Source organism: Toxorhynchites rutilus, chromosome 2 (genome assembly GCF_029784135.1).
Source record: "Toxorhynchites rutilus septentrionalis strain SRP chromosome 2, ASM2978413v1, whole genome shotgun sequence".
NCBI lineage: Eukaryota > Metazoa > Arthropoda > Insecta > Diptera > Culicidae > Toxorhynchites > Toxorhynchites rutilus.
The window spans coordinates 217,011,644-217,039,030 of NC_073745.1; the positions used below are offsets into that span (position 1 = coordinate 217,011,644).

Here is a 27,387-nt window from a genome sequence, read left to right on the forward strand (position 1 = left end):
CTAATTTTGGATTTTGTTTTAGAAATCATCGAAATAATTCTTTAGGACAACTATATCGAAATTATCAAAAGTAAAAAATGTTTGAATGGGCCGATGCCGCTAGAAGCCATGATGTGGGCTGACCTGGTACATCTTTTATTATTTCCTACATGATCAGTGTTCAAATTTTTACCCCCCATATATTCCTGTTAGACGCAGTCCTATGTCAAAAATCAAATCGGGGATAAAACGCACAAAAGTACTCACTAACAAAGGTTCACGTCAAGTTTGAACACTTTTCTCATAAATGAATGACAACAACTTGCTTGATTGAAATTGTCAGTTTGGAATTTTCTTGATGAGAATGCGTAAAAAGAATAAGAAGAAAACAAACTATCTGTCATTCAGCTGGCTCCTTTCTCTCAGGTTGCGATCTTTCTATAAGCGCGAAATATTTCATAGAGCTAACAAGAGCTCTGTGAAACAGTTAGGCAAGCTATTTACCGAACAAGAGCTTTTGTGTGACGCATATTGCTTAACTTACTAGCACCTATTTCACGATGTTCATTGAGGGACTTTCCCACTAGATTTGAATCGGAAAAATAACATGAAAGGATTATCTGCATGTTCGGACCTAGATTCAAGACACAGAGGCTCGAGCTCACGTTCGAATGCTTTCTTGTATTTTCCATGAATTAGCCAATTGATGGATTTTCTTCGTTTCTGATCAATTTTCTTATAACCATATTTCACATCTCCGCAGAGCATTCAGGTACCCGGAAATCATATCTAAGGGTTGGTTGATCTTTCTGGCTGAATATGATCCTAATTTCAACATAATCATCTGCCTTTTGGCGGAACTAACCGCCGATTAAGGATATCTGCACACGAATATTCATTATAGTTTACTTCGTCACGAGACCAGCATTTCAGGGCAAAGAGCACGAAGCCTAAATGGGAGCACACTTCTCCTAATCCGGCTATACAATCGCAATGTGCAATTTGCATCGTTTCGGTCAAACTTTTTGAGTAATCAATCTGCTTCTATTGATATGGATCGTAGACATAACAGAAATTTCTATTTTTCTCTGTGTATATGGCATTGACGCTAAAAGTCAATATTTTTATGTAAAGAGACATATATTCGCATGTTATTAATATAGTGTAGCGCGTAATTTCTATAACTATTTCACTAAAATAATTATTTAAACAAAGCTCAATCTTGTCGGTCCATATTAATCCTATGCAGCGATCTCTTTTGCCTGCCCAACAGATCACTAATACATATGCACGCTGCAAACTATTCTCTAAATTCAATGACAATTTCAATTATTTTCATATGCGATGTTATGGAATATAAATGGTTTCTATTTACAACTAATTTTTGCTTAGAATAGATTCTCAGTGTGTTTGTCCGTGTTATGATAACCGTGAAGCATCCAGCAGAGCTGCTGCAGTTACCATCTTTAAAGCTAGCATTGACGGCATTCAACAAAGGAGTTTATTGTTCCCGTTTGCTGCTTGTAACAATACAAGGCTCGATTTATCGGGCACAAGGTAAAGACCTGTCCGATAAGATTTTGCGAGTATCGCAGGTGCCCTTTAGATACCATTTTTTTCATTTTCATGCACTGATCGACTTCGCTTGTTCGTGGTTAACAATTTGCCATTGAAACTGGACGGTGGCATTGTTTCTGGCCTAGAGCGTCATTTTGCTGCTTCGATCACCGAACACAATTGGACCATTGTGCACCGTGGCGTCCCTAGCCACTTTGTATTCATCTGGAAATTCCCTTCAACACGTGCTGTGACGATCCCCATCGAGGATTTTTCGTGCTGTGGCCCTCTGCTTCGTGGTTTTCGGTAGATCTGCTGCAGTGCTGCAAATCTGTGGCGACACGCGCTGCAGTGTTGGACCTATTTTCCTGTAGCTGCCCCCTCGTGGCAGTACACCGCCGAGTTCGTTGGATTGCTGTGTCAGTGGCGATACTCGCTGCTCTGTAGGACGATTTTCCCTTTCCGCCACCCCCTGTGGTGGATTCGAGCTCCCTTCGTGACAATTCCGAGACGATTCTCAGTACGGAAGGTACTGCATCGAGTTCCTGTTGGCTGAATAATAATACAAGGCTCGATTTATCGGGCGCAAGGCACATTTTGCCTTGGATCAGGTCATCCGGTGAGCATCCATTGCTGATTCATCAAGCCTCTGTGGAAGATGGCGGAAGCGCGGACGAAGGCGCAGCTTCTATCCCGGCGTGAGACGCTGCTTACATCGCTGGGTCGGGCAGAAGCTTTCATCGAAGGATATGTTGCAGAACGGGACCAAGCGCAGGTTTCAGTGCGTCTTCAATACCTCGATGGCATCTGGAACGGGCTCGAAGCAGTACAGGCACAGCTGGAGGACGACGAAACGACGAATGAAGGTAGGGCAGAGCATGCATGTGTTCGTGAGCAGTTTGAATCTCGGCTGTTTGAAATTAAAGCTAGTCTTCTTGCAAAATTACTTCCGCCTCCCATTATTCAAGACCTCAGCCCTCCTCCCATTCGTAGTTCCTACTCAAGTATCAAGTTGCCTACGATCTCTTTGCCCGAATTCGACGGTGATTACATGCAATGGCTTGCATTCCACGACACGTTCATGGCGCTCATCCACTCGAATACAGAGTTGCCGGACATTCAGAAGTCACTATCTACGAGCAACTGTCAAGGGTGAAGCTGCTCAGCTGATAGAATCCATCGGGATCAGTTCCGTTAACTACGCTTCGGCTTGGAGGACTTTGGAGAGCCGTTACTCTAACGACTATTTGCTGAACAAGAGACACCTGCAGGCACTCTTCGACATCCCTCGCATGAAGAAGGAGTCCGCTGCAACGTTGCATAGCCTGGTGGATGGCTTCGAGCGGCATACGAAGATTCTGCAGCAGCTGGGGGAACCAACCGATTCCTGGAGCGCCATCTTGGAGCATCTTCTGTGCATGCGACTGCACGACGACTCACTGAAGGCTTGGGAGGACCACGCGTCAACAGTGGAAAACCCGGACTACGCCTGTCTCATCGATTTCCTGCAGAGGAGAACCCGAGTGCTGGAATCCATTTCGGTGAATCACCATACCGCCGATTCTTCAAGTGGTCATTCTCATTCGTCGAAGAGAAATCACTCTCATTCCCAGTTTCGCCTCACTTCTTGCGCATCGACTACCAGCTCTGGGGGTAAGTGCAGTGCTTGCGGCGAAGCGCACTTCATCGCGAGGTGTTCCAAGTTTCAAAGCCTTCCGATGAGAGATCGACATAAGTTGGTGACTTCCAAACGGCTATGCCACAACTGTTTGAGCAGTGGACACTTCGTTCGCAATTGTTCCTCCACTCTCAACTGTCGCAAATGTAATCGACGGCATCACACTTTTCTCCATGAAACTGATTCACGAAAAGCCAGTAGCCAAAATGCTTCTTCCGGTTCAACAGCAGTCTCGTCAGGGTCATCTTCCACTCCATCAGCTACGGTCGAACCTTCTACGCAATCTATAGTCACTGCTGCCGAAAATGCTCCACCTGTCGAGGTCAGTATTGCTCTACAACAGCCGCGTGAGAACGTCTTCCTGCTCACCGTTGTCGTGAAGGTCATCGGTTCCCACGGTTCGGAATATCTCGCTCGCGCACTCCTGGACAGTGCATCGCAACCAAACCTCATCACAGATCGGATGGCGAGGATTCTACGACTACGTCGACAGTCTGCAAATGTAACGGTCCAAGGCGCAGGTCAGCTTTCGAAATCGATCACTGAATCCGTCTTCGCTTTGGTGCAAACCAGGAAGGGCAACTTTTCTTGTGGTGTGAATTTCCTCGTGATGGATAAAGTGACCGCCGATCTTCCGTCGCAAAGCATTTCCACTGCAGGATGGAAAATTCCGGAGGATCTCTTCATGGCTGATCCTTCGTTCAACGAGAGCTAACCAATAGATATGGTTCTAGGCGCCAGGCACTTCTACTCCTTCTTCCCCAGCAACGAACGCATCCAGCTTGACAGAAACGTTCCACTTCTGGTCAATAGCGTCTTCGGATGGATCGTGGCCGGTACTTCGTATGCTGGCCCATTCACGCAAGCATCGATGCCAACCGCCTCGTGTAGTGTAGTTGAGGTTTCCATGGTTTCTCTGGAGGAATGTTTGGAGAGATTCTGGCGAACAGAGGAGCTGACCAACACCGATACATATTCTGTAGAGGAGCGAAGATGCGAGACCCTGTATCAGTCTACTGTCTCCCGAAATGAAGAAGACCGCTACATCGTGCGTTATCCCCGCGAACCCGACTTTGAAGTCATGATTGGTGAATCCCGAAACAATGCCCAGCGACAATTCGAACACTTGGAAAAGGAACTGGAACGGGATCCACATTTGAAAGAAGAATATCGCAAGTTTATCAAAGAGTATATCTCTCTCGGTCACATGCGGTTGGTCGAAGCTGACGATGATGATGCTCCTGTGTACTACCTGCCCCACCACCCCGTAGTTAAGGAGGAAAGTACGACGACCAAGGTTCGGGTCGTGTTTAACGGCTCAGCGAAAACTTCCACCGGCTTCTCGCTTTGCGTGGGTCCCGTGGTGCAGGACGATCTTCTGGATATTATTCTTCGATTCCGTACCTTCCCCATCGCTCTGGTTGCCGACATTGCCAAAATGTACCGGCAAATACTCGTACACCCCGATGACGTCAGGTTCCAGCGCATCCTGTGGCGATTTTCCGGGAAAACACCAATTCAAGTGTACGAGTTGCTAACCGTGACGTACGGCTTGGCTCCATCTTCCTACCTGGCCACACGCACACTGCAGCAGCTAGCGGAAGACGAAGGCGCAGCGTATCCGATTGGCGGTCCAGCGCTCAAGAAGAACTTCTACGTGGACGACTTCATTGGTGGTGTGGCACTACGCCTTCCAAAATTGAACTTTCCCACAGATCTCCTCCAACACTTTAATTACAAATGTTTCATCTCATTTCACACTTGGTGAAATTCAATTATCCGAGAACCCAAACCCTCTTTAACCACAGGTCATAAATTGTTTATCACCCACCAAACAATTAATGACCGCAGAAACAACATTCCCACCAAAGAAGTAAACATGATACTTGAACCGTGTGTACAATTCGTCGCACGATGCAAGCGTCAGTGTTTTATTTCAATGACCCACTTGAGACATGCTTGTGCGTGCAAGGCGGAAACCCAATTGCAAGCACAAGAACATTTCTCCGTCCTCGTTCCATCTCTTTCACTTTCTACTTGCACCGTTTCCCTGTGCGATGCTCCGCCCAGTAAATTACGTTACGTTTTGTGTAGAGTTAAGAAAATAAGTGTAAACTAGTATTTAAGCAGAGTCATGGAAATAAACAGCAATCTTTATTGACAGTCAGTCTCAGAGTTTCTTAGTAGATGCTACAGTGGGGCCCAATCTATTGAAGAAGCGATCCGTCTGCGTACCGAGCTCGACGAGCTACTACCGAAGGGTGGTTTCGAGTTGCGGAAGTGGGCCTCTAACCGTCTTGAGGTGTTGCAAGGTCTCAGCAACGAGCAAGTTGGGACACAATCCGCCCTTCAGTTCACTCCTGAGGAATCCATCAAAGCGCTTGGGATCATTTGGGAACCTGAAGGCGATTTTCTCCGTTTTGATTCCAAGATGCAGTTACAACCAAGCGGTCCATTCTGTCCGATACAGCCAGGCTTTTCGATCCTCTTGGACTCATCGCCCTGGTGGTCGTTCGTGCTAAAATCGTTATCCAGGAATTATGGCTGCTTTCCTGCGACTGGGATGACCCGGTACCAGAACCCCTCCGTTCGAAATGGGAATCTTATCAACAGGAGCTATTGAAGATCTCCGAACATCGTGTAGATAGATACGCCCTTCTTTCCGATTCCGTCGTTCAGATGCATACTTTCGCTGATGCATCCCAGTCCGCATATGGTGCCTGCACCTACGCCCGATGCGAAGACAGACAAGGGCGAGTAAGAATCCAACTTCTAGCTTCGAAGTCCCGTGTAGCGCCGCTGAAACGAATCACAATCGCCCGCTTGGAACTGTGTGCGGCTGTGGTCGCCGCTCATTTACACTCTCGCATCAAGAATGCCATTGACATCAAGGTTTCCGCTTCTTACTTCTGGTCGGATTCCTCAGTGACACTGCATTGGTTGCGGTCACCTCCAAACGTCTGGCCTACATACGTGGCAAACCGAGTGGCTGAAATACAACAGTACACACAAGGCTGCGAATGGAAGCATGTTCATGGAGTTGACAACCCTGCCGACTTGGTCTCTCGAGGAATGACGGTCGAAGGCTTCCTGAACAGCGACTTGTGGAGTCGTGGTCCCGATTGGTTATCTCAGCCATCTCAAAGCTGGCCAATTTCGATTCCTCCGGGTGTTCCAAAGGAAGAGTTGGAGGTGAAAACCATCGTGGCGGTCACTCAAGCGTCACCAACAATCAATCCGTGGTTCTCTCGCTGGTCCTCCTATAGTCGCTTGCTTCATATCGTCGGATACTGTATGCGCTTCGTCAGCAACACTCGATCGAAAGTCCGCACACAACCTTCATACTCAGCTGCTCCCACTTCACACCTGCTCACCGTAGAGGAGATCAATAAGGCCAAAGCATATCCGACCCGATTGGCCCAGGAAGATGGCTATTCCGCCGAAATAAAGCAGCTGAAGGAGGGTAAGCCCGTCGCAAAACAGTCGCACATCCGTAAAATGACTCCATTCTTCGATCCAAAGGGAGTCTTGAGAGTGGGAGGACGTCTTGAATTTGCTCTTATGCCCTACCAAGCTAAACATCCTGCCCTAATCCCTACCAACCATCCGTTCACCCACCTCATCGCTGAACACTTCCATCGCAAACTGCTTCACGGCGGCGGGCGCTTTCTGTTGACTGCCATTCGCGAGGAGTATTGGCCACCCAGAGGTCGAAGGCTCGTCCACAGTGTGGTTCGGAACTGCTTCCGATGTACACGTCTCAACCCAGTACCGGCTCAGCAGCAAATTGGACAGCTGCCTTTCCATCGAGTCGTTCCAAGCCGCCCGTTCAGCATCACGGGAGTTGACTACGCTGGTCCTGTATATCTTCGCCCAATCCACAAACGCGCCTCGTCATCAAAAGCGTATCTGTGCCTCTTTGTGTGCTTTTCGACCAAAGCAGTGCACTTAAAGTTGGTCAGCGACCTATCTACTCAAGGTTTCCTGGCTGCTCTTCGACGATTCATTGCCCGACGTGGAAGACCTTCCCGCATCTATTCGAACAACGGGAAGAACTTCGAAGGAGCAAGAAACGAGCTAGCTGAGATGTTCGCCAAATTCCACGACCGAGCCCAGCAGGACGAAATCGTTGCCACCTGCAACGGCGAAGGTATCACCTGGCACATGGTTCCTCCAAAAACTCCACATTTCGGTGGCCTGTGGGAGGCAGCCGTCAAAGTGGCGAAAAAGCACCTCTACTGAACCCTGGGAACAACTCGCTTATCGTTCGAGGAAATGGCCACCGTCCTCACGCAAATTGAAGCAGCCATGAACAGCCGACCATTGCTTCTGATGACCGAAGACCCCAACGACGTGGCCGCTTTGACTCCAGCTCATTTCCTCATCGGATCATCGCTGCTTGCTCTGCCCGACCCAGATCTGCGACACCTGCCTGCGTACAAACTTGACCACTACCAGCAGCTACAACTGCATGCGCAGCAATTTTGGATGCATTGGAAGAAGGAGTATCTGCAAGAGCTGCTGAAGGACACCCGATGTTGGATGCGCAACAACGACATTACTCCGGGAAAGCTTGTCATCGTAGTCAACGAGATGCAACCACCGATTCGATGGCCCCTTGCTCGGATCGAAGCCATCCATCCTGGAGGTGATGGATTAACGAGGGTTGTTGATCTACGGACCGCTGGTGGCGGTATCATCACTCGACCTATTGTCAAGATCTGCATGCTTCCGTTCCGTGAACGACGAAGAAAACTCCAGCACCATCGTTGATAGCACTAGATAAGTGGATTTTTGTTTGTTAGCTTAAGATAAGAAGTTCCTAGATTTTAAGACAAAGCCGTAGCCTATATAGTTGAAAAAATAATGTTTCGTGTTTATTAGTTTTCTGTTGAACATAATAGTTCACGGCGGCGGGTATGTTGGTTCTGGCTGCATTGCATTTGCCTTTTTTCTATCATAACCAGGGACTGGTGCTAGCGGGCGCACTTTAGACCAGTTCAAGGCGCCTCTATATATACCAGGTGAAACAATCATATGAAATGCACTTTCAGCCATATTGGAATTGCTGTCGGTATAGTTTACAAACAGCATCAGAACGCTGCCGGCGGTTCTCTACAAACTGCTACGACGCTTATTCGAACGATGCCTACTATGTTCGGCTTTCGCGAATTTATGTGAAAAAGAAGGGATGATTTTGTAGAATTTCATTCTCATTTCCACTACTCTCGCATGTGAAAATGCAAAAATGGCGTATCCTAGCAATAACAAAATAAACAACCCCCGCTCCACAAACCGCTATTCCCTTCTTATTGAAGTGATGATGTTGCTTCACCTGTTATTCATTGTTATAAGCGCCTTGGACCAGTTCTCTCTTCTCTCAACTGTCACATCGCGAGCCGGCCAGCCAGCTTACCCGACCGACCAGCTGCTTAGAGCAGTCATATTATAAGTTGTTCAACCCGCATTAAGGAAAGACGTAAATAATATTTAGTGCATGTGAAGAGAAAATTGTCGTTTTAAAATCTTGAAATAAATGTGCATGTAGTGATAAAGTTGCTTTGCTTACTTACCTGTGAATTGCCCTCTGATACTTACCTGTGGGTCCACATGCGAAGAAAAAGCATAAACTTACCTGCTGCATGCTGTTTTATTGTGAAATACCGCTGCCTTTAACCTGTGTGGAATTACTGCTGCTCCGCTGTGAGTGGATTGAGTTGTATACTGTTGGAAGAATTATTGCCGACCCGTTGCTGTCCCCCGGTGCTGGCTCAGAAATTGGTTGCTACCTGCAAGTGCTTGGTACGACGGCTGAAGGAAACACAATGTAGGGTGAGTGCACCAACATATATCATGTCATGCATTTTTGTTTCTCTCTCGAATAACACAAGTAGGGAAGAAGAATGTTCAGGTATTTCTACTTATTATAATCAGGAAAGTGAATAAGGTGTACATTATTCATATAATTCCTGACGATAATACGTAAAAACATTTCCGAAATTGACTTTTTCCCTTTTTTGAGTTTTATGAAGAAAAAAGAATACATTTCGAGTGCATTTCAAAAATGAATCCATTATTATATGCAACCACACATTAAATTTAATTCCATGTGCAAGACTAATGTAATTTATATGCTTGATCGCAAAAATATGTGTCGTACAGATAAATCTGATATGAAAATTTTCTCGGTGTAATTGGACATTTTTGTAAATATGATTTGTGTAAGTTTCTACAACACGATAAATTTTAAGGTCACAGGTCACAACCATCTCTGATGCGACACTGAGTGGTGACTTAGCATGTCCAATTAGAGATAACTCACTCTAAATTACTCTTTAATCTGAAATGATTTGATTCATCCAAATTGTGGTTCCAATCGATCACGCAAAGCAACTTCGAAGTATGCAGTCTACCAAAACTCAAGCTTCGGAATGTTACTTTATATTAAGTAATAAGTAATTTTAGACCACTGTTTGTTTTCTCTGCTTTCGAATACCGTTTTCGTGAAATAACTGACTGTCTGAAATTTGAATCTATTGCATTTTTGCATTCAATGAAAAAGGTTTTTATTTAGCGTCTAAACTATAAAAAAACACCACAAGAAAGTTTCCATATCTGAGTTATCAATTCAAAAAAAAGTCAATGAGAAGAATCCATTGATGCAGATGATTTGAAATGTTTACCAAGTGTTTTGATTCGGTGTTGTGAAAATTTGTTCATGCTACCAACCACTACCCGTCTATGGCACTGTGTACAGTTGGAATTGACAAGCTGTAGCCGTGGAAGCTGTGGAACGGTGAAACAGGTCGGTACAGATACAGTGATTGTACGGAGATGCTTGTATGGTATTAGCGCTGTACATGGTAACAGACATACAATTTTCGAAGTCCAACGCTAGTATAGTTGTATGTCTGTCAATGGTATTACATGATTCTAGCGCTGTACATGCTGACATGCATATGATGTTCGGAGTACAACCGTACAACGCTAATACAGCTGTATGTCTGTCATGAGTATATCGGATGAGTTTTGATCATGTGCGTAATCATCCTAAAAATTTAACCCTGATCCACACCCTAAAAGATTCTTAACAGGCTGCAACCTGTCTACGAGACATTTCACTTACTTCTTCTTCAATGGCATTAACGTTTCCCGGGGAACTTCATCGTTTGCGATGTGTAAAGTTATATATCAGAATGGCATTTGTAAATTTGTATATCAAAACAAGCGTGATGGTGAACCAGTAGTCAAATCGTTATAGGCGCCGCGATAGAATAAAAGTGAAGAGTGTCGATGGAAATATTTTGACCTGAGGAAATTTGCTATACGATTTCAACATGGTGCAATTTGGCGATTTGTAAAAGAATCACTGCTGCAGGATCGCATGAAGCACTTCATTTTAATTTTAGGTTATGATTTCTATGCTCATGATTTTCTATGATGGCTACAAAAAGATGACGGCTTAGCAGCCACCTACATTGTGAATTTTTCAGGAGTGTACACGCATATGGAAATGAAAATTGCCGTTTATTTAAAAAAAATTAAAAAAATAAGACTGGAGAAAAATTAACTAAATGCCACTACGAAAAATGTTTCCCCAGCAAACATTAAATCGCAAAACGAGCGTATATACAGGGTGGGCCATTTAAAGTGGAAGGATTTGTTTTTGCAATAGCAAAGTAAAGAAGTGGAATTTGAAATTTTTTTTTTGAAATTCATTTATTTTGGTCCAAGGAGATTTGTTCTAACTACTTTTTGATTATGATATCTCGTAAATGACCGCCTCTGGCCTTGACCGCAAAATGTGCCCTTTTTTCGGCATTTTCCATCACTTTGCCCAATGTTTCGGCCGATATGGCAGCAATTTCTTGTCGGATATTGTCCTTCAGCGCAGCCAGGGTCCTTGGTTTACCAGTGTATACCTTGGATTTTAAATATCCCCATAAAAAAAAGTCAGGAAGCGTCAAATCAGGTGATCTCGGTGGCCAGTCATAATCGCCGTTTTTCGATATTAATCTTCCGGGGAACATTTCGCGCAATAATTTGGTCGTGGCAGCCGCTGTATGGCATGTAGCGCCGTCCTGTTGGAACCAGTCCAATTCATTTTCACGAACAAATGGCAATAAAAAATCGGTTATCATTGTCCGATAACGCTCCCCATTCACGGTTACCGTTGCTTCATTTTCGTTTTCAAAGAAGTACGGGCAGATGACTTTATCGGCATGAATGCCACACCACACAGTAACTTTTTGGTCGTAAAGAGGTTGCGTTTCGATGAATTGAAGGTTTTCAGTAGCATAAAACCGACAATTTAGTTTATTCACTCCTCCATTCAAGTTGAAATGCGCCTCATCAGACATTATGATTTTTTGCCAAAAGCCACAATTGAGAAGTTATTTTGAATGTACAGCTGAACAATTTCAGCGCGTTGTTTAGGTGTGTATTGTTCCATGGTTGAAATTGTACTGAAATGACGCTTCCAACGCGGTATGACATTTGTTAATCTGACATCTCTGTCAAAAGTTATGGGGTTGCCAGATGCTTCCACTTTAAATGGCCCACCCTGTATAACATCATATGCCCTAAAATTTGGTTGGGATATAATGCGCCTAACTGGCATATGCATGCAAAAGTGGAGGCCATATACATACATGGCAAATGCTTACCGAATTTGTTTGGATGAATATGCAACTTTGACCGGCTATAATAGCGATTATGTTGAATTGAATTGCGATCTAATATGAATATAATAATGAATTGTCAAAGCACCAAATACGACTTTTGCCATACTCATATACGATTTATTACAGACATAGAAAAAAACAAATGGCTCAAAATATTTTCGTGAAATGTATATTATAGCCACACGAATCGCCATTTTTATATATGAGTATTCATGTTTGTAGAAATAACAATTGTTTGATTGACTTGTGTTGGGAGTGGAATGTTTAATGGGATGGGATGTTTAAAATGTTTAAAAATGGCACAGATTGATGTTTGGTGAAAACTGTTGCGATGTGGGTTCGAACTCCGGTCGTCTGGATTATCATCCACCAGCTATCTGAAATTTAATTCAACAGCAGTGAAAACTTTCGAGTGCATCAGCATTTCATTCCCAGCAAACATTAAATCGTATAACTTTGCACATGATAAGTCACATATAATTTCGTATCAAATCACAATCGCATAAAATATCAATCAAAATATCGATCATATATATCTAAAATCGCATAAAATGCAAAAAACACGATTTTCCATGTCATCGATGGATTGAGTGGTAACGTTGTCGTATCAAATCGCATATCAGTCCAAAAAGCATCGCATATCGTTATATACGGCTTTATATGCGTACAAAATATGGCATATACGTATATCGCCTCCACTTTTGTGTGTATATGCTAGTTATCTGCATCATATATCATACAAATGTGTCTTGGTTGTATGTATATCGCCTCCAATTATAGCTATTCATACGACTTAATGTTTGCTGGGTTGACATTTCAATATGATGTAATATGTTCTTTATTATGATCTAATATGATTTACTGTTTCATGATTTTCTTCAGCATGCAACACGATTTACTACAGTACTGAATCGATTTAAATTATACGCTTATACGACACACAAACTGCAACAACGTAATATACGCATATGATGCGGATTAAATATATTTTACGACAATGTACATCATAAAATTGATGTTTCCCAGCAAACATTAAATCGTATAACTTTGCACATGATAAGTCACATATAATTTCGTATCAAATCACAATCGCATAAAATATCAATCAAAATATCGATCATATATATCTAAAATCGCATAAAATGCAAAAACACGATTTTCCATGTCATCGATGGATTCCCAGCAAACATTAAATCGTATAATTTTGCACGTGCCAAGTCTTACAAGAAATCCGAATAAATAATAATCGCATATAATATCAATCAAAGTATGTATCGTGTATATTTGAAATCGCATAAAATGTAAAAACTCGATTTTATATACCATTATCAAATTAAGTCGCATATCGGTATAATAAACATCAATTTTATGATGTACATTGTCGTAAAATATATTTAATCCGCATCATATGCGTATATTACGCTGATACAGTTTGTGTGTCGTATAAGCGTATAATTTAAATCGATTCAGTACTGTAGAAAATCGTGTTGCATGCTGAAGAAAATCATGAAACAGTAAATCATATTAGATCCTAATAAAGGACATATTACATCATATTGAAATGTCAATGAAATGCTGATGCACTCGAAAGTTTTAAACGCTGTTGAATTAAATTGCAGATAGCCGCGCGAGATAGCTGGTGGATGATAATCCAGACGACCGGAGTTCGAACCCACATCGGAGCAGTTTTCACCAAACATCAATCTGTGTCATTTTAAACATTCATATTCCGCTCCCAACACAAGTCAATCAAACAATTATCATTTCTACAAACATAAATACTCATATATAAAAATGGCGATTCGTTAATAAACATTTCACGAAAATATTTTGCGCCATTTGTTTTTTTTTCGATGTCTGTAATAAATCGTATATGAGTATGGTAAAAGTCGCTATTATAGCCGGTCAAAGTTGCATATTCATCCAAACAAATTCGGTAAGCATTTGCCATGTATGTATATGGCCTCCACTTTTGCATGCATATGCCAGTTAGGCGCATTATATGCCAACCAAATTTTAGGGCATATGATGTTATATATACGCTTGTTATGCGATTTAATGTTGGCTGGGATTGAGTGGTAACGTTGTCGTATCAAATCGCATATCAGTCCAAAAAGCATCGCATATCGTTATATACGGCTTTATATGCGTACAAAATATGGCATATACGTATATCGCCTCCACTTTTGTGTGTATATGCTAGTTATCTGCATCATATATCATACAAATGTGTCTTGGTTGTATGTATATCGCCTCCAATTATAGCTATTCATACGACTTAATGTTTGCTGGGTTATTATACCGAATTGCGACTTAATTTGATAATGGCATATAAAATCGAGTTTTTACATTTTATGCGATTTCAAATATACACGATACAAACTTTGATTGATATTATATGCGATTATGATTTATTCCGATTTCTTGTAAGACTTTAATGTTTGCTGGGTCTAAAAAAATTATACGATTTAATATTTTCTGGGTCTCAACCTAGGACATGCGGAGTAAAATAAATCTATTTTTCATATGCATTTTGATTAAAAAAAAATTCTTGCAACATTTTTTAAACATATCTTGTGTTGTACTTATCGCATCGGGTCGTACTATACGGCTATTTAAAGACGATAATCTGTGCTACAAGTTTTGTTTAGACAGTGTTGTGATTTTTTTTTTTATTAAATCGTTTATTTTTACAGGCTCAGTTACATAAGTTTAAAGGAGCCAAACTCCTATTTGTATAGTTACAAGTATATATAAACATTTTTTATTAATTCTAATGTTAATGAAGTAGAGAACCGATTACTCGCGGCTTGCTCGAGTTTAGAAGGGTGACATTTTGTTTCAGGAAAAGGATGGGATATAAGGATATGTTGACAATGTTCACTCTCACATTCGCACTCACATTCATCATACTCAATTCTTAAGCCTATCTTATATCTAACATGTATTTACATTTCACCTTATTCTATTGTTAGTAAGAAGGGATTTGATTTCTCGCGAAGGGAAAGGAAAAGGAGAATATAAGGATATAAGGACAATCACACACGAAGATTGATAGCTTTTAGGAAGACATATATTTGGGACATGTAATCAAGGTCTAAACTAGCTAACACATCTCTCACCGGCACATTGGGCTGCCTTCCTCTAGCCCGAAGAGAGTTTTCTAAATTCGATCTGGCAACAAGATACTCCTCGCACGACCAAACAACGTGTTCGATATCGTGGTAACCTTGGCCACAAGCACAGATATTGCCATCGGCAAGATTAAAACGAAAGAGTAGCGCGTCTAACGAACAGTGATTGGACATGAGTCGAGAGAAGGTGCGAATAAAGTCCCGACTTAAGTCCAGACTTTTGAACCATGGTTTGAGGCTAACCTTAGGGATAATCGAGTGAAACCACCGGCCCAATTCATCTTCGTTCCATTTACGTTGCCAGTTAGCGATGGTATTTTTACGGACTAAAGAATAAAATTCATTGAAAGCGATTTGACGCTGATAAATATCGCCTTCAATTGCACCTACCTTTGCCAATGAGTCAGCCCTCTCGTTACCCGGAATTGAGCAATGTGAAGGGACCCAGACAAAGGTAATGACATAACAGCGTCTGGATAAAGCACTCAAAATTTCTCGTATTCTCTCAAGGAAGTACGGCGAGTGCTTTTCCGGCCTCACTGAACGGATAGCTTCGACAGAGCTAAGACTATCCGTTACAATGTAATAGTGTTCAACAGGTCGTGAGGCGACGCTGTCCAGCGCCCAATGTATTGCTGCCAATTCAGCAATATACACAGAGCAAGGATTCTGAAGACTGTGGGAGGTGCTAAAAATTTCGTTGAACACTCCAAATCCTGTGGACTCATTCATAGTGGACCCATCAGTAAAGTACATGTTATCACAATTGACACGCCCATACTTTGCATTGAAGATCGTAGGAATGATCCCCGATCGATGATAATCTGGAATTCCATGGATTTTCTCCTTCATGAACAGATCAAAATGTACAGAGGAATTGATGTAGTCAGGAAAACAAACACGGTTGGGAGTATACGAAAAAGGATCAACCTGCATGGAGATGAATTCATGATATGAGCTCATGAATCCTGAATGAAAATTTAGCTCGATAAGCTGCTCAAAATTTCCGATCACCAAGTGTTGTGATTGTCCTTTTCAGTCTCAAGTTATAGCGCGTCAAAGATGGAGTCCACCAAGCAAGAAATTCATCATATTTTACGTTTTTAATACCTGCGAGGTAAAACTGCAACGAAGGCGGCCGAAAAAATTAGTGTAGTTTATGGACCCGATACTGTTACGATTCGTACAGCACAGCGTTGGTTTGATCGATTTCGTTCTGGTGTAGTAGCTGTCGAAAATACACCCCGTACTGGTAGGCCAATCGTCATGGAAACCGATAAAATCGTTGAAATCATCCAAGTAGACCGGCATGTGAGCACTCGCTCGATTGGCCAGGAACTGGGTATAGACCATAAAACCGTTTGGAACCATTTGCAGAAAATTGGGTTCCAAAAAAAGCTGGATGTATGGGTGCCACACGAGTTGACGCAAACAAATCTTTTAGACCGAATCAACGCCTGCGATGCACTGCTGAAACGGAACGAACTCGACCCATTTTTGAAGAAGATGGTGACTGGTGATGAAAAGTGGATCACGTACGACAACCTGAAGCGAAAAAAGTCGTGGTCGAAGCGTGGTGTACCGGCCCATACCATCGCCAAGCTCGGATTGACGGCCAGGAAGGTTTTGCTGTGTGTTTGGTGGGATTGGAAGGGAATCGTCCACTATGAGCTGCTCAACTATGGCCAGACCCTCAACTCGGTTCTTTACTGTGAGCAGCTTGACTGTTTGAAGCAGGCGATTGACCAGAAGCGGCCAGAAATGATCAATAGGAATGGTGTTGTTCTCCACCAGGACAACGCTCGTCCTCACACATCTTTGCTGACTCGCCAGAAGCTACGGGAGCTCGAATGGGATGTCCTATTGCACCCACCGTATAGTCCGGACCTGGCTCCAAGTGATTATCATCTCTTCCGGTCCATGCAAAATGCTGTTGGTGATACTAAGTTGGCCTCAAAAGAGGCTTGCAAAAACTGGCTGTCTGAATTTTTTGCAAATAAGGTGGCGAAGCCATTGAAATAAATTATTAATTTGTATAATTCTTTTTTTTTGTTTTAATGAGATAAAAAAAAATGAAATAATATAATTCTAGCGTACAGAATCATAAAAAATTGAGTTGAATTATAATTAAGTTAAAAACAATTGTGAAGTCAATAATACTGAAATTTCAGTATCTGCCAAAATACCAGTTGGGTCCTTACGATTTTAAACGCTAGCATTTATTGATGAAAAAATGTAGTTCGTTTCTACCTTCCTGAGTATTGGATCTCTTTTGACATTTCTATCGGATTCTCTTTGGCAACCAATTTGAAACTATCCGCATGACCCATGCTATCATGTCTGCAATCCTTAAGTTGGATTGTTTACATTTGAAATGGACTGGATTGTGATATTATTAAAAGGTCAAAAAACGCGCGATCTGGAGTAGTATTTCATAGCACGCGATGAGTTTCGTTTTCGTCCAATTCATCGCATCGCATTTACTATGTCCTCGGCATAAATAATTACATAAAATATTTAATATTAGATGCGATGTTTTCGTATTACAATCACTTATTATTTGTAATCATACCCTTAGAAAAAAAACTACTAAATACATTTGGTAATGCAAAATTAGTAGAATGTACAAATTTTCTGTACATATTGTCAACAAACCCGCATCCCTACCAGAGATTAGTATATTTTACTCGATAACATTAGTAAGCTTGGATATTGTCATATCTGAAAATTGGTGAGAAAAGCGCGTATTAACCATTTTCATTGTTCCCATAATGTAATACGGAGGTATAATAAGGATATAATTCTGATACGTGCATTTTCGGCGAGAAAATGTAGCCGATATTGGACTTCCGAATCATGGTTCTGCTTGACATATGTGTTTATTAGTACGATCGAAAATGACTATAGATTGGTAGTATTTACCAAAAAATTCGTTATATTTACTAATTATTTCTCTCAGTGTATATTCTGAAACAATATTCAAAATGGCTCGAATGGAGTAACAGATTAGATAAATTAAACATATAACTCGGAATGAGTGTGTACGAAATATCGACGAAGTATCGACAAAAATAACTACCGATGCAGTTTGAATAAAAACATAACTGCAGCTCAAGTTTTGGAATGCTCCAGTTCGAGCGGGAAAACGAATGTGTAAACATATGAATTAAGATCTAAGCGGATGCATTTTTTTCACTCTGGAAAAAAGTAAACTTTGTATTGTGTTCTCGTCTATAAGTGTGATGTTTTGTGCCTGTATTAACTCTGCATGAATATAACAGACGCACCGTTCGAAGACCAGGTATTTTTTTTGGAATAAATAATTCCGAACAAAATGTGTATTGAATGTTTTTTTTACAGTTTCAAAATATGGCCAATCCAGAAAACCCTCGGACTCGCCCAGTTCTCGCAGAAATCCCGACGCGATTGGGCCTTCCGCTTCGCCAACGGGTTGTAACTCCAGTAACAATGCAGCGAAGGAACGCATTGAATCGCATACTTAACGGTAATCCACCAATCGACATTCCGGACAGCTACCTGTCTCCCCGGATGTCACCAGATGAAGCCCTTATTCAGCAACGTGGCCGCCGTCGAGCACCGGTTATTTGGAGTCCGGAGAAAGGACTTTACATTTCACCACAAAAGACCCCTACGAAGAGTATATCGGCAATGACTCTCAGAAGTTCACCTCGCAAGCGTTCGCTTATGAAAGAGCTCTCTGCTCTTCCGACACCTGAAGCCAACAGCTGGTCATCTCCGGGTAAGCGAGTTTCAAAAAACTCGACCGGCAATTCTAAGAGAATGCGGATGGATGAAGGATCGATAAATCGCAAAAATCGTGATGCCCCGTTGGAGGTTCTTTTGAGAGGTCTTAGCCATGAGCAGCTGATTTCCATAATCACAGGAATGACACAAGGAAGGCCACAATTAGAGGAAACTATCCGCGATGAGCTACCCATGCCGGACACTGCTCCGATGGATGAACAGTTGAGCTATCAGAAAAAGAACATCACGAAAAGTTTACCCTCTACCAGATTGGTCAGCAAAACCGATAGTCCAGCGTATGCACGTGCAGCAACACACCTTGTTGCATTCAAGAAGTAAGTTTATATTGATTCTTTGAAGTGCTTTACATTAAGGTATCTTTTTTTTTTTATTCAACAGAACCCTCGTCGATCAGTGTCAATTGTTATACAACTCTAAGCATTGGGATGCCCTTCTGGATTACGTTGTTCTGGCTTGGAATCATGTACGCGAGACACCTATTTGGGACAATCCAGCCCATAACGCAGTTCGGAAACATTGCTTCAAGATCCTTTCGTATCATGCCACCGCCGCAATCAAGAATGGACTGACAGATTTAGGACGGGATCGGTTGAAGCGATTTCAGCTAAATGTTAAGGATATGGTCGTCGATTGTGAGGATATCAAGGATTGCACCGCTTACCTTCCTACCATTCTATCCTATTTGTAGGACAAATCGTGAATGTCCCTGATGTTGACCGTTGATTGACACGTAAATTGCATGAAGGTTTGTAAAAGTGTCCAAATTATTCGAAACCAAACTACTTATCGTTCTGTCTAGTAGCAAGTGTCAAGCACGAATTTAGTTCAAAATGTTATCACAATAATAGGTTTTTGGTATGTAATATGTTAGTATCGCTACTGGATGGACATTGGAAGAGAATGAATCATTTCATTTTATTAGAATCATTACAAATAACGTCGACTGATAACCGCATATTTACTATGTAAATTACTGATACCGTTTATATATATATACGTTAAATAAAGATATACACGAAACAATACTTTGTAACGCTATCTCGAAATTTGTCCCTAACTTCAATCTTAATAATTCGCATTATATTTGTACTTTTATTATTTATTATTTGTAATACCGGTATATGGGTGGAGTACCGGTAAGTTTCTTCGTTTTTTGTCAAAAATTAAAGCATTATTCTGCAAAAATGGTTACAAATTTAATATTTAATATTTTTATATATAAGTATTGCCCACCGCTAGTCACAACTTTTCCCATCATTCTGGCAAGAATCGATCCAATTTTTGACTTCATCAAAATTGGAGAAATGCTGGTAAACCAGGCCATGTTGCATCGATCGAAAAAGGTAGGTATCGGACGGAGCAATTTCCTCTATCCTGCATCGCGAGTGACGTGAGATGATGATGATGATGTTGGATTAAAGAGGCTTTAAACTTTTCAGTTCATTCGCCTCTAACGTGACGTGAGATAGCAAAGTTTCTTGCTTTATTCTAGAAGCGCCCTTCATTTTTAGCTCCTATTTGATACCCGAGTGAATAGCATACGAGGACACGACTTCAATTCTCAATTGGTGCTAAACTATAGTCACACCATTCGCCTTTGGAAGTTCTGTCACTCTAGCCATCTGTGGTCATTTGCCCCGCAGAATAGAGGGAAATGTCTGGAGAATACGGCGGGTGGGAGGGGACCTCCCATTTCAGCGTTTCCATGTATGTTTTGATCGGATTCGCGACATGAAGCCGAGCATTATCGTGCTGCAAAATAACTTTATCGTGTCTTTGCTCGTATTGTGGCCGTTTTACCTCCAGTGCACAGCTCAAACGCGTCGGTTGTCGTCGGTAGAGGTCCCCCGTAATGGTTTCATTCGGTTTTAGCAGCTAATAGTACACCACACCCAGCTGGTCCTATCAAATAGACAGCATAATCTTTTGGCCGTGAATATACCGCGCGGCCGTCGATGTTGATGCAATGCAAATGCAAAATAATCGGATAGGGTTTGTTGAGCTACTCCAAGTGTATCTGCAAGTTCTTGTTGCGTTTGTGATGGATCTTGATCGAGTGAAGCCTCCGATTCTTCATCGTCAAACTTTTTTGGCGATCCGGAACGTTCTTCGTCTTCCAAGTAAAAATTACCACTTTTAAACCGTGCAAACCACGTCTGACACGTTCGTTCAGTTGGAACATGCTCACCATAAACTTCCACCAAAATGCGATGACGTTCCGTAGCTTTCTCTTCATATTGAAGTAATGAAGTAACACTCCCCACAAAAACACTCTCGTTGGTACGAAATTCGACATATTCGACGTGGCAAAAAACTATGTTGTTTACGCTTCAAATTTTTGACATATACCGAAAAAAGACGCGCAATTGCAGTAGCTTTCCAACGAATGTCTGGAAATTTAATTAACTGGAATAATATTCAAGTTACGCCATCTGTTGTAAAACCGAAGAAACTTACCGGTACACCTAATATATACAGTGATTTGCCGCTTATTGTACATACCACTCAGAGTCGCATTAGAGGTGATTGTGGCCTGTAATTGGACATATCAACAAACACAACACAATGTGAAAATCTAACAAATAACCATTACAAAAGTGTACAAAATACATAATCACATAAACACACAATCTGATCAAATGGTTTAAAACACTTCTAAAAACTTATCTTGTTGTACAAATATGCCCAAATGCCCAATCGGAGAAGTTTTACCATTTCATATGGTCAAGTGGCTTCAGTTCTGAGTCGAATTGATCTTGTAAAGATGTAGCCCATGATCTTCTCGCAAAATACGTCACAATAAGGTTTGGGAGACGCCCAATTTTCTAAAATGTCGGGCAATGGTCTGATTTGAGTTATTCCGGATGGATTCTTTTGCGGCTGCGAAATTTCGTTTGCTTCGTACGGGGCAGCTTCTCGTTGGTACGGGAACTTCCAACAACGAAATTGTAGACTCAAATTTGGTCGCAGAATTATGCACAGTCTGGGGACAGGGACGATTATTACGGCCGAAAATTGGAGAAAGGGCTCTTAAAGCTGCAACCACCGATTCCGAATGCTTGTCGCCTTAAAGAGGGGGAGAAGGGACGAACAACCATAGAAACATATCGGAAGGTAATTATATTAGTTTACTTGCAAAACTTCCGGCAGTTAACCGGAACATTCGCCATGGCGGACGAAAACATGCGTGTAGGCATGTTTTTGAGTTCTTTCTTCGTTTTATTTATCAATTCCTTCTCAGTTTTCGCGACAAAATTGTTGGAGTAGATCTTACGTTTCAGGTTTGCCCAGAAATTCTCGATGAGATGCAGCTGGGGGACGTTGAGCGGGTTCGTCGACTTGGTTACCACATCGATATTCAGCCGCTCCATCTCCTCGAACGATCGCTTCGAGTATTGGGAGACGACGCCAGAACGCCGCGTCTTCGCCCTCATGGTATTTCTTGATGAACGACGCATCTTCCGACAGGCACTTCGTACTATAAATTTCCCCGTTCACGGCCAGTCCGGAGCTAAAGAAGAGTAACTTTGACATTCCCTTCTTGCTTGTTGTCATCCACAGCAGTACCTTCTTGGGGAACTTGGTGTGTGAAATAAACCTCACTTCGGAGCTCACTTCCTTCGTTGGGGAAGTAAAATACGAATTGCCCTGCCAGTCGTTGCCATCCAGAGTGAGAAAGGTCTCATCGTTCACCACTATCGCCACGTCGCGATTCGCCGGAAAAATGGACTTGACCATCTTATTCAGCCGCTGCCGCTGCGTCATTGCCTGCAGCTCCGAAGCTAGTGAACGGCACTTTCTCCTCCTGACATATACGATTCCTCAAACGATTCCGACAGATTGCTTGAGATCCGCGCACTTCACCGCACATCGTTCATCGTAGTCTGAATCAGTCTTGCCAGTTTTAGGACTTCCGGGGAAAGCCGTGATCTTACATGATTCACCATAGCTGTCGTTGGTCGATTGTATCAAATACGCCCTTGAAATCGACGAAGATGTAGTGGGTAGGGACCTGATGCGGCACTTTTGGAGGATCTGCCGTAGTGTAAAAATCTAGTCCGTTATCGAGCAACCGAGCATGAATCCGGTTCGATAACTTCCCAAATTTATTTAGTATTGGCGATAGACAGCAAAAGAGAATCTGAGACAAAATTTTGTAGTCACCATTCAGGATCGTGATTGCACAATCCAGATTGTCACATTTTTTATATTAATGGCAGATTACCCCATCCTTCCACTCCTCCGGTAGCTGTTCTGTGTGCATACACTCTACAAGTTTTCCCGGACCTCCCTTGAAGAGTCCCGCTGCAAGGCCGTACTTACCAGCTATTTTGTGGCTCTACAGCTGCTACTGACCTGTATATGAGCAGCTATAACTTCCATAAAGTCGAGAGACTTGCAGTTCCATGTCCGGAGTTTGCAATTTCTAGTCCATGTCCTTTGCGTGGGTCTGGTCTGATTGACCTGTCTGGAATTTATTTGCGAATTTTCCTGTGCGTTTGATTTTTACGGATGGCTTGCAGAGCCTGCACAGACTCCCAGTCTCGCCGTAGAACCATCCCTGCTGGCACGAGGACAGTGATCAGCCGCCTGTGAAATGGGGAACAGACGGTATTTTGAGCAGCATCTTAATTGTAAACAGATGCTCGGATGGGCCCCCTTGTCAGTATACGACCAAGATCCCACTGAGGTTAGTTACCCTTTCTTCACTATGGTTACTCGTACCCCGGTCGGTACAGCGGGGAGGTAGGGATACGAGTTACTGGACGGAAAGCTAAGGACCACGAATGGGGTCCCTCACCCTGTTGTCTACGTGGATATTCCTCCAGTTTCTGGAGAAAAAATCAAGAACATTCTGTATTTTTCGATCAAGATTTCATTTCAATTTTTTGACGTAGAACTACGTCTTTCATTGAGGGTGCCAAATCAGAAAACAGGTCACGTTTTTATGAAATAAAGTTAACGTTAATAACTATTTTTGCCGTGAATGGATTTTGGCGATTTACATACCAAACGAATCGGAAATTCCGTAAGATTTGTTTTATATACTATACATTATAATCCCATAGTCTGTATATGGTTTAAACTAAAGAAAATTGGAAGCATTTCCTTTTCCTTATACATTTGTTCTGTCCATTTGTGTGCTTTTCCGACAGGGCTGCCAATAACGAGCAACTTATCGACGAGCAACGAAGGGGTATTCGTAAGATGTAAAGTCTCCGTGAACAAAGGAAAAGAAGAAGAACGAAGGGGAGTATTTGCCTATAGTATAAACAGTGGATCTCGCTGAGTCAAACTTTCATTCTTCGTGAGGAAATCTACTGAACAACATTGTTGCTGGGCGAGCTGGACGGCGAGGGATCGAATGCCTTTCTCAAGGCAATGGGGATGGAGGAGTAATATTATGGATAAAGTAAAGTTTTCCAAGGGCCTTTTGAAGGTTACAAACGGATGAACTGAAGAAGTTTGAAGTATCAAGCAAGGAAGGAAGGCAAACCTTCAGAATCGTTCTGTATTCAAAGCAATGAATATCGCTTGTCATTACTTGTTTTGCGTCATCACATGTCTTCGTATCGGATTGAGCTGTGGACGCGACCAAATTACTCACTCGCTAATGTCTCTGATATTACAATCATTGCATCAAACTGACGCCATTGCATTAAGGTTCTGAGCTATACAATTGTGTGGGGAATCATCAAGCTAGGCTATCGTAAGCTCACCAAGAAAATAAGTGTGCCGAAAATTTCGCCCGTCGAACAGCTTTTTCAGAGATTCTTTCTTATTTTTCGCCATGATCTTCGCCTGACGGCCACTACCGGTCTTCCGCTCGACGTTCTGGGATGCCGTTTGTCTGCTCTCAGCCACCACAGCAAGTAACCATGCTAATCTTATATTTTACTTAACCAAGTGTCAGTTTATGCTTTTCCTAAACGAAGCATGATGTTTAGTGAACCTGTTCACGAATTAATACGGTGATCCTATGAGTAATAGATAACGGTAACAAAGTAGTCACCCACACAAGACAACGCACAGTGCGTTGAATGCATAGGAAGGTGGGACAAAAATAATAACAGCAGAATTTAGCCATTGTAACACTTTGGTGTGATGGAACAAATTGTTCATAAGTATCAGAACCACTGTTTGCATAAATGTCTCATGTTATTTGAATAATCGCATAGGTGTCTCAAGCGACAAAACCTTTGTTTATCTAAAGTGAAAAGTTCTGATCATTTCGGATACGCAGAAATCATTATTTGAGTAACTACTGGTTTAAATTATGTTGAAGTAACTGTTTTTAAAGGGCAGAATAATTGTTTGTTAAAAGTGAAAAGTGCTGATCTTTTCGGATACATATCGCTGGCATTAATTACACATTTATTGCATCAATGGCAAAAGTGCCTAGAGAAGAGTCTCGTTCGAGCAGTCTTCGTGTGCACACGCGTTCTGAATTGCTCCTCGTTTGTTTTTCTCCGAGTACACGTTTGACTTCGGTTGAAATTGTTTTTTTCCTAATTGGGCGTTGGATTGAAATCCGGTGTGGAAGAAATGTGGATTCTAATAAAAGTACAGTGGAACCTATATGAATTTCTTCAAAATTCCCAGGATCATGTTCGTTTGAGGATTGTTCTATAGATGCAGATATTTTCGGTTATCATACATATGTGGCGCGTATTTTTCAACCGGTTCATACATGTTCGCCTTGCTCGGTATTCATTTTTCGTCTTTCAACGACTGTGTGTATGTGTGGGATTAATGTGTAGCAGCTTCTGGGTACGGTTCGGTTCGAGTACAGTACAAAATCATTTAGCCGTCGAAGATTTTTTTCCTGCTTCAAGCGACTGCTGTGCGTAGCCTTGTGTGCGTTGCATATTCGACGCCTGCTTAGAGAGCATCGAGGAGATGGAATTCTGCCCTCGTGAAATTATTTGGTGGGATCGTTCTATGTTATAAAATTGAATGTTCGTTAAGATGTTAGATATTGAGGTTTGTGCCTATGGGAGAAGAGAAAACTAGAGCAATGTCACTCCCACAGGTTTACTTCTTTATCAATTAAACGTGTATAAACATTTTGCACACCAAATCTTCTTCTTTTTACACAGAAATTAACGTGACGATATTCGGAAGTCTGGAGTAAATTTGTAACATTAGGTTATAGTTATAGTTATTAACAAGCTACGCCTGTAACACCGGCTGAGTGTATCCTATGGTTTACCTTTCCTATTAACACATTCCTAAATTCCCGAGACATTTATGAGAGGTCGTAGAGTTCTCTGCATCTCTCTTAAGTAAATGTCGAACTAACATTCCTTCCCTTTCCTTAGCAGTTGCAAGGACGTGGCCAGGACAATTCTTAACTGTTGGAGAAAACATGCGTTCATCTAAGAGATATTACCAATCATCAGCAACGGATGGAGGCTAGTTTCTAACCTGACAGTATTGAATTCGTACCACCTACGATATTGTGCAACTTGTTCAATGCTAATGCTAATGCTAATGCTAATGGCAAAAGTGCCTAGAGACGTCGGTTAATCGTTCGATTAATTCAAATAATCGAATATCTCAAATTATAATCGATTAATTTTGTATCGAATACTTTGAAATCAAAATATGAAAACATCGAATAATTGCCACTGTAATCGCGATTAATGAAAGAAGGAATCTTTCACAAGGTTAATGCATTTTTGGACTAAGAATTAGACTATTTATTTTTTTTTAACCATCATTTTTTATCCAACCATCTAACATCGATAACCCGATAGATCACGCGACCAGAATGACAACGTGAAACGTGATTACTTCAAGAAATAAATATAAATATATAAGACAATTATTCGAATGAATCGAATATTGAAAAATGCCCCAACGATTAATCGATAATCGAATAAATGAAAAATTTAGACATCACTAAAAGTGCCTCTTAGAGCCCCCACAGACTGCCGACTGACTGGTCGGTCGATAGTTCGGTCGGCTTCTTAATCAGTACGGAGAGGTATGCATATGCGCACATTATACCGATTCAGTTGGGTCGGTTTTTGCATCAGTAGGCCGATCCGACCAAACTGTCGGCTGAAAAAAAGTCTGTAGTGTGCGGGGTCTCTTATTCAACGGATAATAAAAATAAAATTATGTAATGATAATACTTCATTTGACTTACCTTTGGTGACTGTTTCGAAAGATTTTACACGAAGACGAATTATAAAACATAATTTTTGTATAAAAACATCACATTGAAATAAATTGTGTCGCTATATATATATATATATATATATATATATATATATATATATATATATATATATATATATATATATATATATATATATATATATATATATACTTAAAAACTTTAAAATAGTTTATTTTTCATAATCTTGCATGTATCACATCTTTTTCAAGGAAAAATAATTCCTGATTCCGACCACTACGACATCCATGCCCAAATTTAATACGACCGCAAAGGGTTAATTCATGTGTCGTGTACTGAGGATTGATCTTGATAAGTGTCTCATCAATTGTCATCAGTAGCAGCATGGACTTTCCAGACAACCCACTAGAAGCGCATTACAAT

General features: G+C 41.6%; 3 protein-coding genes across 3 annotated transcripts; all 3 read left to right on the forward strand.

Moving 5' to 3' along the window:
* Positions 1-2,828: 2,828 nt before the first annotated feature.
* Positions 2,829-3,929, forward strand: LOC129766683 (uncharacterized). The gene has a single exon (XM_055767270.1). The coding sequence runs from the start codon at positions 2,829-2,831 to the stop codon at positions 3,927-3,929; it is 1,101 nt and encodes a 366-aa protein (XP_055623245.1).
* Positions 3,930-3,938: 9 nt separating this feature from the next.
* LOC129766684 (uncharacterized) lies at positions 3,939-7,456 on the forward strand. The gene is made up of 3 exons (XM_055767272.1): positions 3,939-4,895; positions 5,379-5,619; positions 5,685-7,456. Exons 1-3 carry the CDS (start codon positions 3,939-3,941, stop codon positions 7,454-7,456), a joined length of 2,970 nt encoding a protein of 989 aa, XP_055623247.1.
* A 10,653-nt stretch (positions 7,457-18,109) lies between these two features.
* On the forward strand, positions 18,110-19,843 carry LOC129767951 (uncharacterized). Its single transcript, XM_055769261.1, has 3 exons — positions 18,110-18,333; positions 18,393-19,132; positions 19,197-19,843. The coding sequence occupies exons 1-3, from the start codon at positions 18,301-18,303 to the stop codon at positions 19,504-19,506; spliced, it is 1,083 nt and encodes a 360-aa protein (XP_055625236.1). The 5' UTR covers positions 18,110-18,300; the 3' UTR covers positions 19,507-19,843.
* The last annotated feature ends 7,544 nt before the right edge of the window (positions 19,844-27,387 follow it).

Excerpts from the sequence above, each read along its gene's own strand:
- LOC129767951 (XM_055769261.1), top strand. The coding sequence starts at position 18,301 with ATGAATATAACAGACGCACCGTTCGAAGACCAG. Across the intron at positions 18,334-18,392 it reads ACGCACCGTTCGAAGACCAG|TTTCAAAATATGGCCAATCC; the intron begins GTATTTTTTTTG and ends TTTTTTTTACAG. Across the intron at positions 19,133-19,196 it reads CACCTTGTTGCATTCAAGAA|AACCCTCGTCGATCAGTGTC; the intron begins GTAAGTTTATAT and ends TTTATTCAACAG.
- LOC129766683 (XM_055767270.1), top strand. The coding sequence starts at position 2,829 with ATGAAGAAGGAGTCCGCTGCAACGTTGCATAGCCTGGTGGATGGCTTC.
- LOC129766684 (XM_055767272.1), top strand. The coding sequence starts at position 3,939 with ATGGTTCTAGGCGCCAGGCACTTCTACTCCTTCTTCCCCAGCAACGAA. Across the intron at positions 4,896-5,378 it reads ACGACTTCATTGGTGGTGTG|TCAGTCTCAGAGTTTCTTAG; the intron begins GCACTACGCCTT and ends CTTTATTGACAG. Across the intron at positions 5,620-5,684 it reads GATCATTTGGGAACCTGAAG|CCAGGCTTTTCGATCCTCTT; the intron begins GCGATTTTCTCC and ends TGTCCGATACAG.